The 14,042-nt window shown below is 51.2% G+C and overlaps 1 protein-coding gene across 1 annotated transcript in view; it reads left to right on the top strand.

The window, feature by feature from the left end:
* Positions 1-2,988: 2,988 nt before the first annotated feature.
* Positions 2,989-14,042, top strand: part of PTPRR (protein tyrosine phosphatase receptor type R) — a 160,274-nt gene continuing 149,220 nt past the window's right edge. Inside the window, exon 1 of the mRNA XM_054178738.1 lies at positions 2,989-3,069. Within this exon, the coding sequence (XP_054034713.1) occupies positions 3,009-3,069 (61 nt within the window). The 5' untranslated portion in view covers positions 2,989-3,008. The remainder of the gene's footprint in view (positions 3,070-14,042) is intronic.

Here is a 14,042-nt window from a genome sequence, read left to right as displayed (position 1 = left end):
CTTTCATTTCTACCAGTCAGAACTAATAGGATTAAACTGGAACAAGATGCGCTGCAATTTGTGTATACCCAGAGCAAATTATCATCCCGGCAGCGGCAGCAGCAGCAGCAACCTCGTGGCTTAGCAGGGCAGCTGAGGCACAGTACCTACGGAAGACACTCCTGAGACGACGGGGCTCAAACGCCACTCCTCCTTCAAAAATCCCCTTGAGCATTTTAGTTCCCCGTTTGGGGCAGGGCTCGAGGCTGACTGCTGTCTTCCCATCCGAGCCTTTTTTCTCTCCCACTGCTGTCAACCCAAGGGCCTAACTGCCTGTCTGTGCGAGAGCAGCCGTGTGGGGGGCGGGCAGAGGAAGCGCATTTGCATGCGCGCAGTCACACACACGCAATCGCATCCAGCTCTCAGCCCCTGCGCAGCCCTCCCCATCCTTGCATGCACAGCGTTTCTGCCTGTGGTGGGTTGAATTTCCACCCCCCCCCCCCACATTAACTGTGCCAGCCCAGCCCAGATGGAAGCAAACGAAAGCTGTATTTACAGGCAAATCTACAATGGAAAGCAAGGAATATGTACAAAATAGAGAGGATTTACAATATTTAGAGATATTTACAACTAACAAACAGCATAAGACCTCCCTGGTCAAAGAGCAGGGGAAGCTGCCAGCTTCTCCTTCCCTGCCTACCCAGAACCCCCTGAAAGAAAGAGAGACGAGAAATAAGCAGAAGAAGTTGCTGTTAGAGTTAACAATGCAGCCAAGGTCAAGCAGAAGCAAGTTAGTACAAGAGGGGGGAGAGAAATCAGCTGAGAAAGTCGCTGTTAGACTTAACCAAAACAATGCAGCCAAGGTCAAGCAGAAGCAAGTTTGTATCTCTCCAGACCAAGGGAGAGAGAAGAGAAACTGCTTCGGTACAACCGATCTCTCCGGGACTCTTCAGAATTCTCTCTGTTTTCCTTTTCACACCCAAGAGTGATTTATTTACATTTTACTACTTTCCTGCTCCAGATCTGTGAAAAATTGTCAAGGCGTAGCCTAAAACTACCACACTGCCACAGAGGTTCATTTAAAGGCTGTTAGAAGCAACCCTGCTCTGATCATCTCCTTCTCTTTTTCTGCTCAGGATGGCATCAGTCCAGCTGCAGACCTGGACGTGGCACTTCAAGCCATGGTTTGGTTGTCATGAGGTGTTAGGTAGTAGGTAATGAGGAGAGGCTGAGGGAGCTGGGGGTGTTTAGTCTGGAGAAGAGGAGGCTCAGGGGAGACCTTATTGCTGTCTACAACTCCCTGAAGGGAGGTTGTAGCCAGGTGGGGGTTGGTCTCTTCTCCCAGGCGGCCAGCACCAGAACAAGAGGACACAGTCTCAAGCTGTGACAGAGGAGGTTTAGGCTCGAGATGACGAAGAAATTCTTCCCCGCAAGAGAGACTGGCCATTGGGATGTGCTGCCCAGGGAGGTGGTAGAGTTAGCAACCCTGGAGGTGTTTAGGAAGAGACTGGCTGAGGCACTTGGTGCCATGGTTTAGTTGATGAGATGATGTTGGGTGATAGGTTGGACTGGATGACCTCAAAGGGCTTTTCCAACCTGGTCTATTCTATTCTATTCTATTCTATCCTATCCTATCCTATCCTATCCTATCCTATCCTATCCTATCCTATCCTAATTAGAACTAGAATTAACCAGGTTGGAAAAGACCTTTGAGATCATCAAGTCCAACCTATCACCCAACACCACCTAATCAACTAAACCATGGCACCAAGTGCCTCATGCAGGCTCTTTTTAAACACCTCCAGGGATGGTGACTCCACCACCTCCCTGGGCAGCACATTCCAATGGCCAATCTCTCTTTCTGATAAGAATTTCTTCCTCACCTCCAGCCTAAACCTCCCTTGGCACAACTTGGGACTGTGTCCTCTCGCTCTGGTGCTGGTTGCCTGGGAGAAGAGACCAACCCCCACTTGGCTACAACCTCCCTTCAGGTAGACAGCAGTAAGGTCTGCCCTGAGCGTCCTGTTCTCCCAGCTAAGCAACCCCAGCTCCCTCAGCCTCTCCTTGGTTGGACTTGATGATCTCTGAGGTCTTTTCCAAGCTTGTTGTTTCTATGATTCTGTGATTGTATGACCTATCTGTGTGCATAGGCTGCTTGCCATGCTCAGCAGCAGGCTGCAGACACATTGCCTGCTGGGCGACACATCTGCTGCTTCCTCCCAAGCTTGGCCTCTGGTAACTCTTTCAATCAATTAAATCCAACTTTAGAAAATTACCTTGTCACAGGGCTCTTTGGCATCCTTATGTGTGGGTGTTGGGTTCCCACCTAGTGGAATTGCCTAAGTGTCTCCTGAGCAGGTGTTGCATCACAGAATTGTCAGGGTTGGAAGGGACCTCAAGGCTCAGCCAGTTCCAACCCCCCTGCCATGGGCAGGGAAACCTCGCACTGCATCAGGTTGCTCACAGCCACCTCCAGCCTGGCCTTAGAAACCTCCAGGGATGAGGCTTCACTCTGGCCCGAACCGCTGCCGGGAGTTCAGCAGATCGCAAGCAAATGTAGCTTTATGTCTGGGGAGGTGCAGACCCCACTGCTTCGCTCCCGCTTCGGGTGGCAGCTGAGGGAGAAGCCCCCCCCGCCGCTACAGCCTCTTGCCCACACAGGCGGCTGAGACAGGAGATGTCTCCGCGGCTCCCCGCGAGCCCTTCCACACCCTCAGCTCGCACGGCGGCGGGGCCGAGCTCAGAGCCGGGGGCGAGCAGGGGCCCAGCGGCCGGCGCGCCCCAGCGCCCGGCGGGGGCGAGCTCAGAGCCGGGGGCGAGCAGCGGCCCAGCGGCCGGCGCGCCCCAGCGCCCGGCGGGCGGCTCGCCCCGGCCCGCGCCGAGGCGGCAGGTGAGGGGGTGCGCGGCGCTGCGCATGCGCAGCCCGTCCCCAGGCATGCTCACTGGCGGGGGCGGCGGGGCAGCGGGACGCGCTGGTGCGGTGCGGCGCTGTCCGCCTCGCCTCGCCTCGCCTCAGCGCGGCTCGCACCATGCGGCGGGCGGCCGCCTGCCTCCGGGCGCTCTGCCTCTTGCTCCACCTCCGCGCCGCAGGTGAGCGGGGGCGGGGGGGCGGGGGGGAGCGGCCGGGGCCGGCCGGTGGAGCGGGGAGGCGGCGGGGCGCCCGCTGGCAGCCGGCGGCGCACCTGTTGGTGGCGGGGCGGCCCCTCAGGGCCGCGGGGCGCGGAATGGGCTCCCGGAGTGCGGCGGCCGCGGGCGGGCAGCGGGCGGCGGGCGGCGCGAGCGCCTTTCAGCACCGCGGACAGAGGGCGGCCCCGGGCGGCCGCGGCGGCGGCAGCGGCGGCAAGGCGAGGGGAAGGCGGCTCGGGGGCAGCCCCGCAGCCGCCCCGGCTGCACCGCGGAGCTGCCCGAGGGGCTGCGGCGGGCAGTGCAGATTGCGCGTCTTGACGGCTTTTTGCTTCTCTGCCGTTTGATCGGTTTCGGGGTTATTTTATTGTATTGTATTTTAATCAGCGCTGGGGGCGGGGGAGGCGTCGCTCCCTGGCTCCGCGGGCGGCAGCGGGGCTTTTCGGGAGGGCGACCCGAGCTGCCACAGCGAGGCGGTTCGGCTGGTAACGGGGATAATAAATCCTCTGCCTCTGCTTTGCTGGCGAAACGTGCGCCTCATTCGGAAACGCGGTGAGCCACGGGCGCCCCAGGACGTGCGTGGAAGTTCCACCGCCAGCCCTCTTCTGGTGCTCCTAAGCTTAGCTTTCTGCCCCCAATCTTGAAATCGTGACAAACTGCTGGGGTTTTGAGTCTCTCTCCTGCGCGAACTTAAGCGTGTATACTACTCTTAAGAAGGAAGTGATAATCTGTTGGACCTGGTGATCCCGAGGGTCTTTTCCATCCTGAATGTTTCTGTGATCTGGGGTAACTGTGTAATTGAATTAAGTTCTCAGCCAAGTTGAAGAGTTGCTTTATCCTTTGTGGTAACCATAGCTGCTTCTGAAGCGCTAAATGGCTGCTTTTAACTTCACTGAAGTTTAATTGGGAACAGGAATTAAATGCACAGGTCCTGACTCTTTTGCTCCCGGGAATGTGGGGTTTTAGGAGAGACTTTTAAAAGATAGGACTAATTTGCATTATTCTTACTGCAGGATCATTAAAAGTAATAATTGATTTTCATGCCTCTTTTAACTGTGGAAGGAGTTGGTGGGCATGTGTCTGTCTGGTAGTTTGAGGCTGTGCCTAGAAAATTTTCCACAGATCTTGAACAGCGAGTGATAGAATGTAGATAAAGTACCACTGGATGCAGAAGCAAAATAATGATAAGGCCTGAATCATAGAATCAGAGAATCAATAAGGTTGGAAAAGACCTCAGAGATCATCAAGTCCAACCTATTACCTAATACCTAACACCTCCTGACAACTAAGCCATGGCTCCAAGTGCCACATCCAAGCCTTTTTTGAACACCTCCAGGGACAGCGACTCCACCACCTCCCTGGGCAGCACATCCCAATGGCCAATCTCTCTTTCTGGGAAGAGCTTTCTCCTCACCTCCAGCCTAAACTTCGCCTGGCACAGCTTGAGACTGTGTCCTCTTGTTCTGGTGCTGGTTGTCTGGGAGAAGAGGCCAACCCCCACCTGGCTACAACCTCCCTTCAGGGAGTTGTAGACAGCAATAAGGTCTCCCCAGTGATAATAATACTAATCCCAGTGCTCTGAAAACCAATATGAAGTTAGTTTACAGATCTAACTTCCTCTTCTTTTCAGCTTCCTTTGCTCTAGCAGATATTAGCTCAGCTTCCTTTGCTCTAGCAGATATTAGCTCTGGTTTCTGATGGCTTTGCTGACCTTGGCTGTGCTCTTTGTTGTGGTTAAGTACTGTACTAACAGCAACCCTCTGCTCTTTCTCTTGTCCCATGTGTACAGGGGGAAGGAAGGGAGCAGGGAGGGGAAAGCTATTGGTAAGCCCCTGGTTTTGTCCAGGGGGCTTCTTGTGCTGTTTATAAATGGCACATAAATGTAAATATTGTGTCTTTGGTACATATGCATTGCATTTTACATTTTAGATTGTAGTTTTGCTTGTAAAGAGGGCTTCATATGCTTTCAACTGAGCTGGTCTGGCAAACTCTGTGTTGGGGGGTGATTTCAACCCACCACAGTCTGCCCCCACCACCCCCCTGTGTTATGAAAACAGCTGTTTGTGTGGCTGCATCGGGACGTGGGGACTGCATTCTGTCAGCTGCTGTTGTCAGGAGAAGTGGTTTGCCTCCCTGACTGGCGTTTTGTTGCTCTGGAATATTAGGCTAGGCTTCATCAAAATCCCAGGAGCCTGTCTGCTGTGTGTCTCTAGTTAGGAAGCTCCTGCTGCTGTGCTGTGTATTCATATGTGCAAGAGATTATTGACTGAAAGACAGGGAGCGTTTCCTGATCCATTTGAAGAGAAGCTTTAAGCTGCTTTTAGATTGTTCCTGTACAATGTGTATTGAAGTGATCATCTGCACAAAATTAGTGTGTGCAGCCTCCCTTTGACATAACATGCCTTCTGATCTCAACATGTCCTCTGCCCACGGTGGACCTCGTGTGAGTTTTGATGTGCTTAGTTTTCCTGTCCTACTAATGGGAGCTGGATTTATATCCTGCCAGCAAGCCCTTCACTTTCCTTATTAGCTTCCACTTGTTTCATGAAGTTACTGGGAATGCTTGCAAACAAAACTTGGCCTCTATTATGAGAATGGCTGCAATCATGAGGAAGATAGATGGTTATGTGGTGTTCCTTTGTTCCCTGGCCAATCTTGGAAAGTACTCATTTCAGAGAAGGCAACAGAGAGGATGAGCTGCATTCAACCTTCCCATACTGGGCAGGGTTCCCGTTGAATGCAAGAGCTATGCTTTCACCCAGGCAGGGCTGCAGACAGCACTTGGAAGTCACTGAGGATATCACAACAATCTAATAACACAGCAAGCTTCAAGGGCTAAGATTTCTCTGCTTCATCTGATGCAAGTAGAAAATGTTTCTCTTACATGGGCAACCAGTATGGACATCTTTTATGCATAGCCTCAACTTATGAATCATTGATGGGGATTTTGCAGCCTGGGTTTATGGAGGATCACAAAATGCACTCCACTTGCCACTGCTGCCAGGTCACAAACTGGATCCAGAATGTCAGGGGTGGGGGTTTTGGTTGGTTGGTTTTGTTGGTGTGTGTGGGTCTGGTGGGTGGGTTGGGTTTTGTTTGATGGGTTTTTGTTGGTATGTGTGTTTTGGTTGGTTGGGTTGGGGTTGGGTTGGTGTTTTTTTGTTGTTGTGTGTGGTTTGGGTTGGTTGGGTTGGGTTTTGTTTGGTTGTTTTTTGTTGATGTGTGTGGTTTTGGTTGGTTGGTTGGTTGGTTGGGTTGGGGTTTGTTTGGTTGTTTTTTGTTGGTGTTTGTGGGGTTGGTTGGTTGGTTTGGGTTTTGTTTGGTTGTTTTTTGTTGGTGTTTGTGGGGTTGGTTGGTTGGTTTGGGTTTTGTTTGGTTGTTTTTTGTTGGTGTGTGTGGTTTTGGTTGGTTGGGTTGGGTTTTGTTTGGTTGTTTTTTGTTGGTGTTTGTGGGTTTGGTGGGTTGGGTTTTGGTTGGTGTTTTTTTGTTGGTGTTTGTGGGTTTGTTTGGTTTGTTTGTTTTGGGGTTTGTTTGTTTTTTGTTGGTATGTGTGGGGTTGGCTGGTTGGGTTGGGTTTTGTTTGGTTGTTTTTGTTGGTGTGTGTGGATTTGGTTGGTTTGGTTGGGGTTTTTGGTTGTTTTTTTTGTTGGTGTGTGTGGTGTTGGTGGGTTGGGTTTTGTTTGTTTGGTTTTTGTTGGTGTGTGTGGTTTGGGTTGGTTGTGTTGGGTTTTGTTGGGTTGTTTTTTGTTGGTGTGTGTGGTTTGGGTTGGTTGGGTTGGGTTTTGTTGGGTTGTTTTTTGTTGGTGTGTGTGGTTTGGGTTGGTTGGGTTGGGTTTTGGTTGGTTGTTTTTTGGTGTGTGTGGTGTTGGTTGGTTTGTTTGGGGTTTGTTTGGTTGTTTTTTGTTGGTGTGTGTGGTGTTGGTTGGTGGGTTGGGTTTTGGCTGGTTTTGTTGGTGTGTGTGGTTGTGCTTGGTTGGTTTGGTTGAGTTTTGTTTGGTTGTTTTTTGTTGGTGTGTGTGGGTTTGGTTGCTTTGTTTGTTTTGGGGGGGGTTTGTTTGGTTTATTGTTGGTGTCTGTGTTTTTTGTTTGTGGTTTTGTAATGTGCTGGAAGCTGCTTGGCTTGTGGGTTTTTTTGTTCAGAGGCTGTTGTGGTGGGTTGAAATTCCCCTCCCCCAGAATAAAATGGCCAGACCAGCTCAGCTGAAAGCAGATGGAGCTCTGTTTACAAGCAAAACTACAGTCTAGGAATAGGAAGTGGAATGGATATGTACACAATAGACAGTATCTGCATGTGTTTACAATTTATGGACAACACAAGAACCCCCCTGGACAATACCAGGGGGTTACCAAGAGCTTCCTCCTCTCCCACCCCTTCCCCCCTATATATGGGACAAGAGAAAGAAGGAGAGAAGCAGAGAGAGGCTTATTAGTACTTAGCCACAAGAAAGGAACACAGCCAAGGCCAGCAAAGCCAGCAGAAGCCCCAGCTAGTATCTGCTAGAGCAGAGGAAGCTGAAAAGAAGAAGAGTTAGTTTCCACAGCTGCCTTTCTGTCATTTTTCGGACCAGTGGGGTTATTTAGAGCTTATCATTGCTCTCCCTTTGCACCCAGTGGTAATTTATTTACATCCTGTCATTTTCTGTGGCAAATTATCCAAGCCACAGCCTCAACCTGCCACAGCTGTATCTGGGTGAGGCATGGTTCTAGGGAATGCTGAAGACACTGTCAGCAGGCATTAACAAACTCTCCCCTGACATCAGTTGGTGATTATAGATTTTAGGGAAAACAGCAGCCTGCATCTGCATGAGCTAATGGCTACAGCTGAAGGAGTTGGTTCTCTGCTGGGTTTATCTGCCCATTCCAAAGGGCTGTTTGGTGTGTGGCACCCAGCAAATCTGCTTTCCTGCAGGAGGACAGTTCCAGCGTGGCTGTGGCACAGTAGCTGCACGTTGCACACAAAAGATGGGAGATGTTCTGGTTAAAAATGTGGTGAGGCTTTTGCATGTGCTTCACAGGGTCCCCTTTCACTCAGTGGGTTCAGACAGTTAGAATAGAATACATAGAATACATAGAATAAACCAGGTTGGAAGAGACCTTCAAGATCACCACGTCCAACCCATCAACCAATCCAACACCGCCCAAACAACTAACCCATGGCACCAAGCACCCCATCAAGTCTCCTCCTGAACACCTCCAGTGATGGTGACTCCACCACCTCCCCAGGCAGCCCATTCCAATGGGCAATCACTCTCTCTGTATAGAACTTCTTCCTAACATCTAGCCTGAACCTCCCCTGGCACAGCCTGAGACTGTGTCCTCTTGTTCTGGTGCTGGCCACCTGGGAGAAGAGACCAACATCCGTCTGTCTACAACCTCCCTTCAGGTAGTTGTAGAGAGCAATAAGGTCACCCCTGAGCCTCCTCTTCTCCAGGCTAAGCAACCCCAGCTCCCTCAGCCTCTCCTCGTAGGGCTTATGTTCCAAACCCCTCACCAACTTTGTTGCTCTTCTCTGGACTCGTTCCAGCAAGTCAACCTCCTTCCTAAACTGAGGGGCCCAGAACTGGACACAGGACTCGAGGTGCAGCCTAACCAGTGCAGTGTACAGGGGCAGAATGCTTCCAGTAAAGCATGGCAGCTGTGTGAACAGAAGATGCAATCCGGGTGTGCTGTTGATATCCCCAGGCAGCTCTTGCTGAAGGCAAAGCCACTTGGCTGTGCACCTCTGAAAACACAATGGGGCCTTCTGCTGAGTGCAGCAGGTAGACTAATCAGCCTGTGTAGAGCTTGGTGTTGGATGAAGACCTCAGTCTGCAGAGGGTGGTTAGAGGTCAACAGGAACCTTCAACTTGCATTAGGCATTGCATGAGAGAGTGCACAGCAGTGCAGGTTAGACTCTTTTTGGTAGGTGTGATCTAGTACTTATTCTCACAGTAAAAAGAATGGAATGGAATGGAATAGAACAGAACAGAATAGGATAGGATAGGATAGAATAGAATAGAATAGAATAGAATTGAATTGAATTGAATTGAATTGAATTGAATTGAATTGAATTGAATTGAATTGAATTGAATTGAATTGAATTGAATTGAATTAACCAGGTTGGAAGAGACCTTTGAGATCATGGAGTCCAACCTATCATCCAACACCATCTGATCAACTAAACCATGGCAAAGAGGAGAAGACTGAGAGGGGATTTAATAAATGTTTATAAATATCTGAGGGCTGGGGGTCAGGAGGGAGGGGACAGGCTCTGCTCACTTGGCTCCCTGGGATAGGATAAGGGATAATGGATATAAACCACAGCTCAGGAGGTTCCACCTCAACATGAAGAGAAACTTCCTCACTCTGAGAGTCACAGAGCATGGGAATAGGCTGCCCTGAGAGGTTGTGGAGTCTCCTTCCCTGGAGACTTTCAAGATCCATCTGGATGTGTTCCTGTGTGACCTGTGCTGGATTCTATGATCCTGATCTGGTGGGGGGGTTGGACTCTAAGATCTCTGGAGGTCCCTTCTAACCCCTAGCATCCTGTGAGCCTGTGAACCTAATGTCTCCCAAGGTAAGTAGGAGTAAGTAGGAAGGATTGTTTCCTTGTGAAAGAATGGCAGGCAGTAGCAAAAACACAAAGGAATGCATTAGACTAACTTGTAATTAGCCCTTTTGACTCATCTGGATTACTCAACGATTATTTCACCTCATTTTCATTTGCAACAAATGTTGTGAACAGAATTGAAATCCATAATGCAGTGCTCTAGGAACATGAGGATTGCTTATAGCCAAACTGAGATTTCTGGGACCACAAATGAAGTCTCCTTTGGGTAGAAGTCAGCAGGTGTTGAAACACAGGTTAGAAATATGCTAGACTGGTTCCAATTAATTGGTACCAAAATCTCCAGGGTTCTTTAGTAAGTTCTGCTGAGCTGAGCACTTCAGCTTTCCTGGTCAGACATGTACTGCATGTTCTTCACAGAATCACAGAATGGTCCAGGCCAGAAGGGACCTCCAAAGCTCATCCAGTCTGACCTCCCTCTGCAGTCAGCAGGGACAGCCCCAACTAGATCAGGCTGTGCAGAGCCCTGTCCAGCCTCACCTTGAGTATCTCCAGGGAAGGAGCCTCAACCACTTCCCTGGGCAACCTGTTCCAATGTTCCACCACCCTCATAGGGAAGAACTTTTCCTGATATCCAATCTAAATCTGCTCTGCTCTACTTTGAAGTCATTGTCCCTGCTCCTGTCCCTGCAGGCCTTTGCAAACAGTCTCTCTCCATCCTTCTTGTAGCCCCCTTCAGGTACTGGCAGGCTGCTATTAGGTCTCCCTGGAGCCTTCTCTTCTCCAGGCTGAACACCCCCAGCTCCCTCAGCCTGTCCTTGTAGCAGAGCTGCTCCAATCCCCTGATCATTTTCATGTCCCTCCTCTGGACCCTCTCCCTCAGCTCCATGTCCTTCCTGTATTGAGAGCTCCAGACCAGCACACAGTCCTCCAGGTGAGGTCTCCCCAGAGCAGAGCACAGTGGCAGAATCACCTCTCTGGCTCTGCTGGCAGCCCTGCTTTGATGCAGCCCAGGCTGCCATTTGCCTTCTGTGCTGCAAGCTCACACTGCCTGCTCATGTTCTCATGGTTGGAAGTGACCGTGTGGCCGTTTGACGCTGTGCCTTTAAGGAAGGGGCACACTGGCTAAATGTTTGTAAAATATTTTGGTTTTCTAAACGAATTTCATTGGTAGGATTGTGGGAGGAGAGATTGGACCCAGGGGAGTTGGGAACTTTCTCTCAGTCTTCCTTCCTTCGCTGTCCCTTTCGGCTGGATCTGCTTCTGGGATTCTGGCCAACTAAGATAAGATACTAACTCCCTGTGCAAGGCCTTTATTCTTTTCCTGCCCTGTTAACTGTCCTCGTCTCTTCTTCTACCTCTTTTGGGGGAGAAGGGAGGTAGGGGGTTGAAGGGGGCACAGGGGGAAGCCCCCTCTATGGGGGGTCTGGTTTCTGGTTGAGTTCATTTGCTGTATACTCCTGTATATATTGTAAAATACCTGTATTTGTTGTGTTACATAGAATCTGTTTCCTTGTAAAATATAATCTCATTTCTCCGACTGGGTTTAGCCGTGGTTTCTTTCTCAGTGGGGGAGGGAAAGCAGAGCCTTTCCTTTCAAACCACCACACTCTTTTTTTATTGGCGCCCAACGTGGGGCCAACTGCAGCTCGGATTGCAAAAGATGGAGAGTTTAAATTTAGTTCTGGGCGTCGGTTTGGGTTTGGAAAGTTGGGGCTCAGGTTTTGTGTTACCGGGGCGACTGTGTGAACTCCTGTGGACTGCAGAAGGATAGCTGGTGCGTAGCTGATGGCATGGAATTCCCTCCTGTTGTTTGGGAACAGCGAGGGGTGGCTCTTTCTGTGACTTTCTGCCCAGGGTAGCTTAAGAATGCTCGAGTAGCCTAAGAAGGCGAGACCTGCCTTCTCCTCGTTCTCTGCAGAGCGGCGGGGAGCGGAGGAGGGGCAGCGGCAAGCAGAGCGTGGTCGGCCCGCGGCCGCTGTGGGGAGCGGACACCCGCGGCGAGCGGGCAAGCGACTGCTGGAGGTGACTCGGACTCTGCATCGCGGCGACAGAGACGGCGGGGGCCGGGCCGGGCCGCGTTCAAGCGGCGGCGGCGGCACCGCCCGAGCCGGGCTGCGTTCAGGCGGCGGCGGCAGCTGTAAATCTTTCCCTGGTGTTTTCGGACGTGTTCCGAAAATGGCGCCGAGCACCTGGCTCCGCCTCCCTGCTTCTTCAGCGGGCTGTGGCGCAGCTCCTCCCTCCTCCGGGGGTGGAGGTTGTGCAGCCGGATGCTGTCCTGCCTCGGTACGCGAGCGCCCAGCCGGGGGGTGCGGAGTGCCTCTGACATGCATCCGTGTAGCTTTGGTCCGCGTGAAAGCGGTTGGCTGCGGCACCCTGGATGGATTGAAAAAGGCAGTCGTGGAGCCGGATTGTTCCGACTGGCCTGCCCCAGGGGTGGAGAATTTGCCGCTGAATATGAGAGTAAAGGCTTGGCTGAGAAGTTGTGAGGTATTTCCAGGTGACCAGGATGTCCCAAGGAGTCCACAAGGAATTCACACTGCAGGAGAAGGACTGCGTCGCTGGGAGGTTCCATCACATGAGGAAGAACAACTGGAATGGACTGATGCTTGAGCCTGAATGAGAGACTGTTTGAGTGGACGCCCAGATGAAGATATGGACTCCGCCGGACATGTCATCAGAAGTTTTCTGATCTGATGATGTGTTTGGGTGCAGGGATTATGGTATGAAATAAGGGGTGGCTCCTGTCGTAGTTTGGGCTGGGTGCCCTCTGCCACAGGGGTGTTTCCTGTGTCCAGAAGTCCATCCCAGTGGGTGGACTCAGGAAATTAGGTATTTCTACCATAATCCCTTGCACCACTATAAATTTTGCGGTGGGGTCTGGCACTTCCTCTTTTCCTTCCCTCTCCGAGACTTGGTAACTGGGGGAGAGATCTCCCGGCCATGGGCCTGATTAGGCCCAAGGCCACAGGGGGATGGGCAGTCTCAGGCCTGGCCAGCTGAGACTAGCCCAGCAGAGGGAGGGGGAAGAAGGAGCCCTGAGGGTCTCGGGTGTACCCTCAGGTGGGGATGGGATCTTTCTTTGTCACTGCGCTTTGGGTTTTCTGTAACATTCACTGCTTTCTATTTAAACTTTCATCACCTTTGCAATCCGTTTGCCTGAGTTGTTATTTCTGCCTGTGGTGGGGAGGGGACCTGCCCCAACCCATTACACTTGAGGGGACTGCAGTTTCCACTTAGGTGTTGGGGGCCTATTTTCCATGAAATGCACAAGCTCTGTCACAAAACCAAGACAGCCTGGAGACTCTGCTGCTGGGGTTGAGGTGAGACGTGCACAAAATGCACTTGCAGGCAGATCCATTGCAGTAAGCTCAGAGTGGAGAGTGAATAATGCTGGCTTCTGAATGCAGTTAGAGTAAATGTGGAGGAGCTATTGATTTGAAAAAATGTATTGAAGCTCTGCTCCATTGCACTGACCTAATCTAAATGAAGCTGGTGCTTAGAATTCCTTTCTTGCTGGCCACCAGTGGGTGTTTTTACTAGAAGAGACATGTGTGCCTTTTGTTAGTTCGACTCACAGATAATCAAAGGGTAGTCAGCGTGCTCTTTGAAGCTTCTCTAAGGGAGAAATAGTTGTATCGTTCAGGATCTGCCTCCCTGTTTGTGAAGAAGCATTTAGCTGGACAAGAGGCTCTTGTCATGTTGTTCCACGGGGAAATTCTTGCTATTCATGCTTTTGAAAGCCATCATCATCTTCTTCGAAAGGTTTCTGTTCAGGGTGTCCGTTAGCAAATTAGTGAGCTTGGTGAGCTTGGATGCTGCCTGATTTTGTTTGTTGTATTGTGAGAGCACTGAAATGTGTTAGACAGCAAAGGCTGGTTCCAGCTTCCCTGGAGAGTGCAGCAGGAGGCTTGCTGAAAAAGCATGAATTGGGCTCTTGGGGGAGTGTGTCACTCCAGAAGGAGGCTGAGGAGATACCAGTGAGTGGCCATGATTGTGCTGCTGCCCCTCCACGGGGATGTTGTCACACAATCAATGTTCAGGTTGGGAAAGAGCCTCCAAGGCCAACCCAGATCCCTACTCCACAAGACTCACCCTTAAACCACAGCCCCAAGCACCACAGCCAAACCCCCTGCAAACACAGCCAGCCTTGGGGACTCCACCACCTCCCTGCCCAGCACATTCCAAGCCCTCACCACTCTTGCCCTGAAAAAAGCTTTCCTCATGTCCAGTCTGAACCTCCCCAGGGGCAGCTTAAGGCCATTCCCTCTTCTTCTGTCACTACTGACCTGGGAGCAGAGCCCAGCACCAACCTCTCCACAACCTCCTTGCAGGGAGCTGTTGAGAGCCGGGAGGTCTCTTATCAATCATAGAATCAGAGAATGGTTTGGGT

Source organism: Dryobates pubescens, chromosome Z, assembly GCF_014839835.1.
Source record: "Dryobates pubescens isolate bDryPub1 chromosome Z, bDryPub1.pri, whole genome shotgun sequence".
Taxonomy (NCBI): domain Eukaryota; kingdom Metazoa; phylum Chordata; class Aves; order Piciformes; family Picidae; genus Dryobates; species Dryobates pubescens.
Note: the sequence above shows the minus strand (reverse complement) of the source record. Positions and strands in the feature narration are given on the sequence as shown.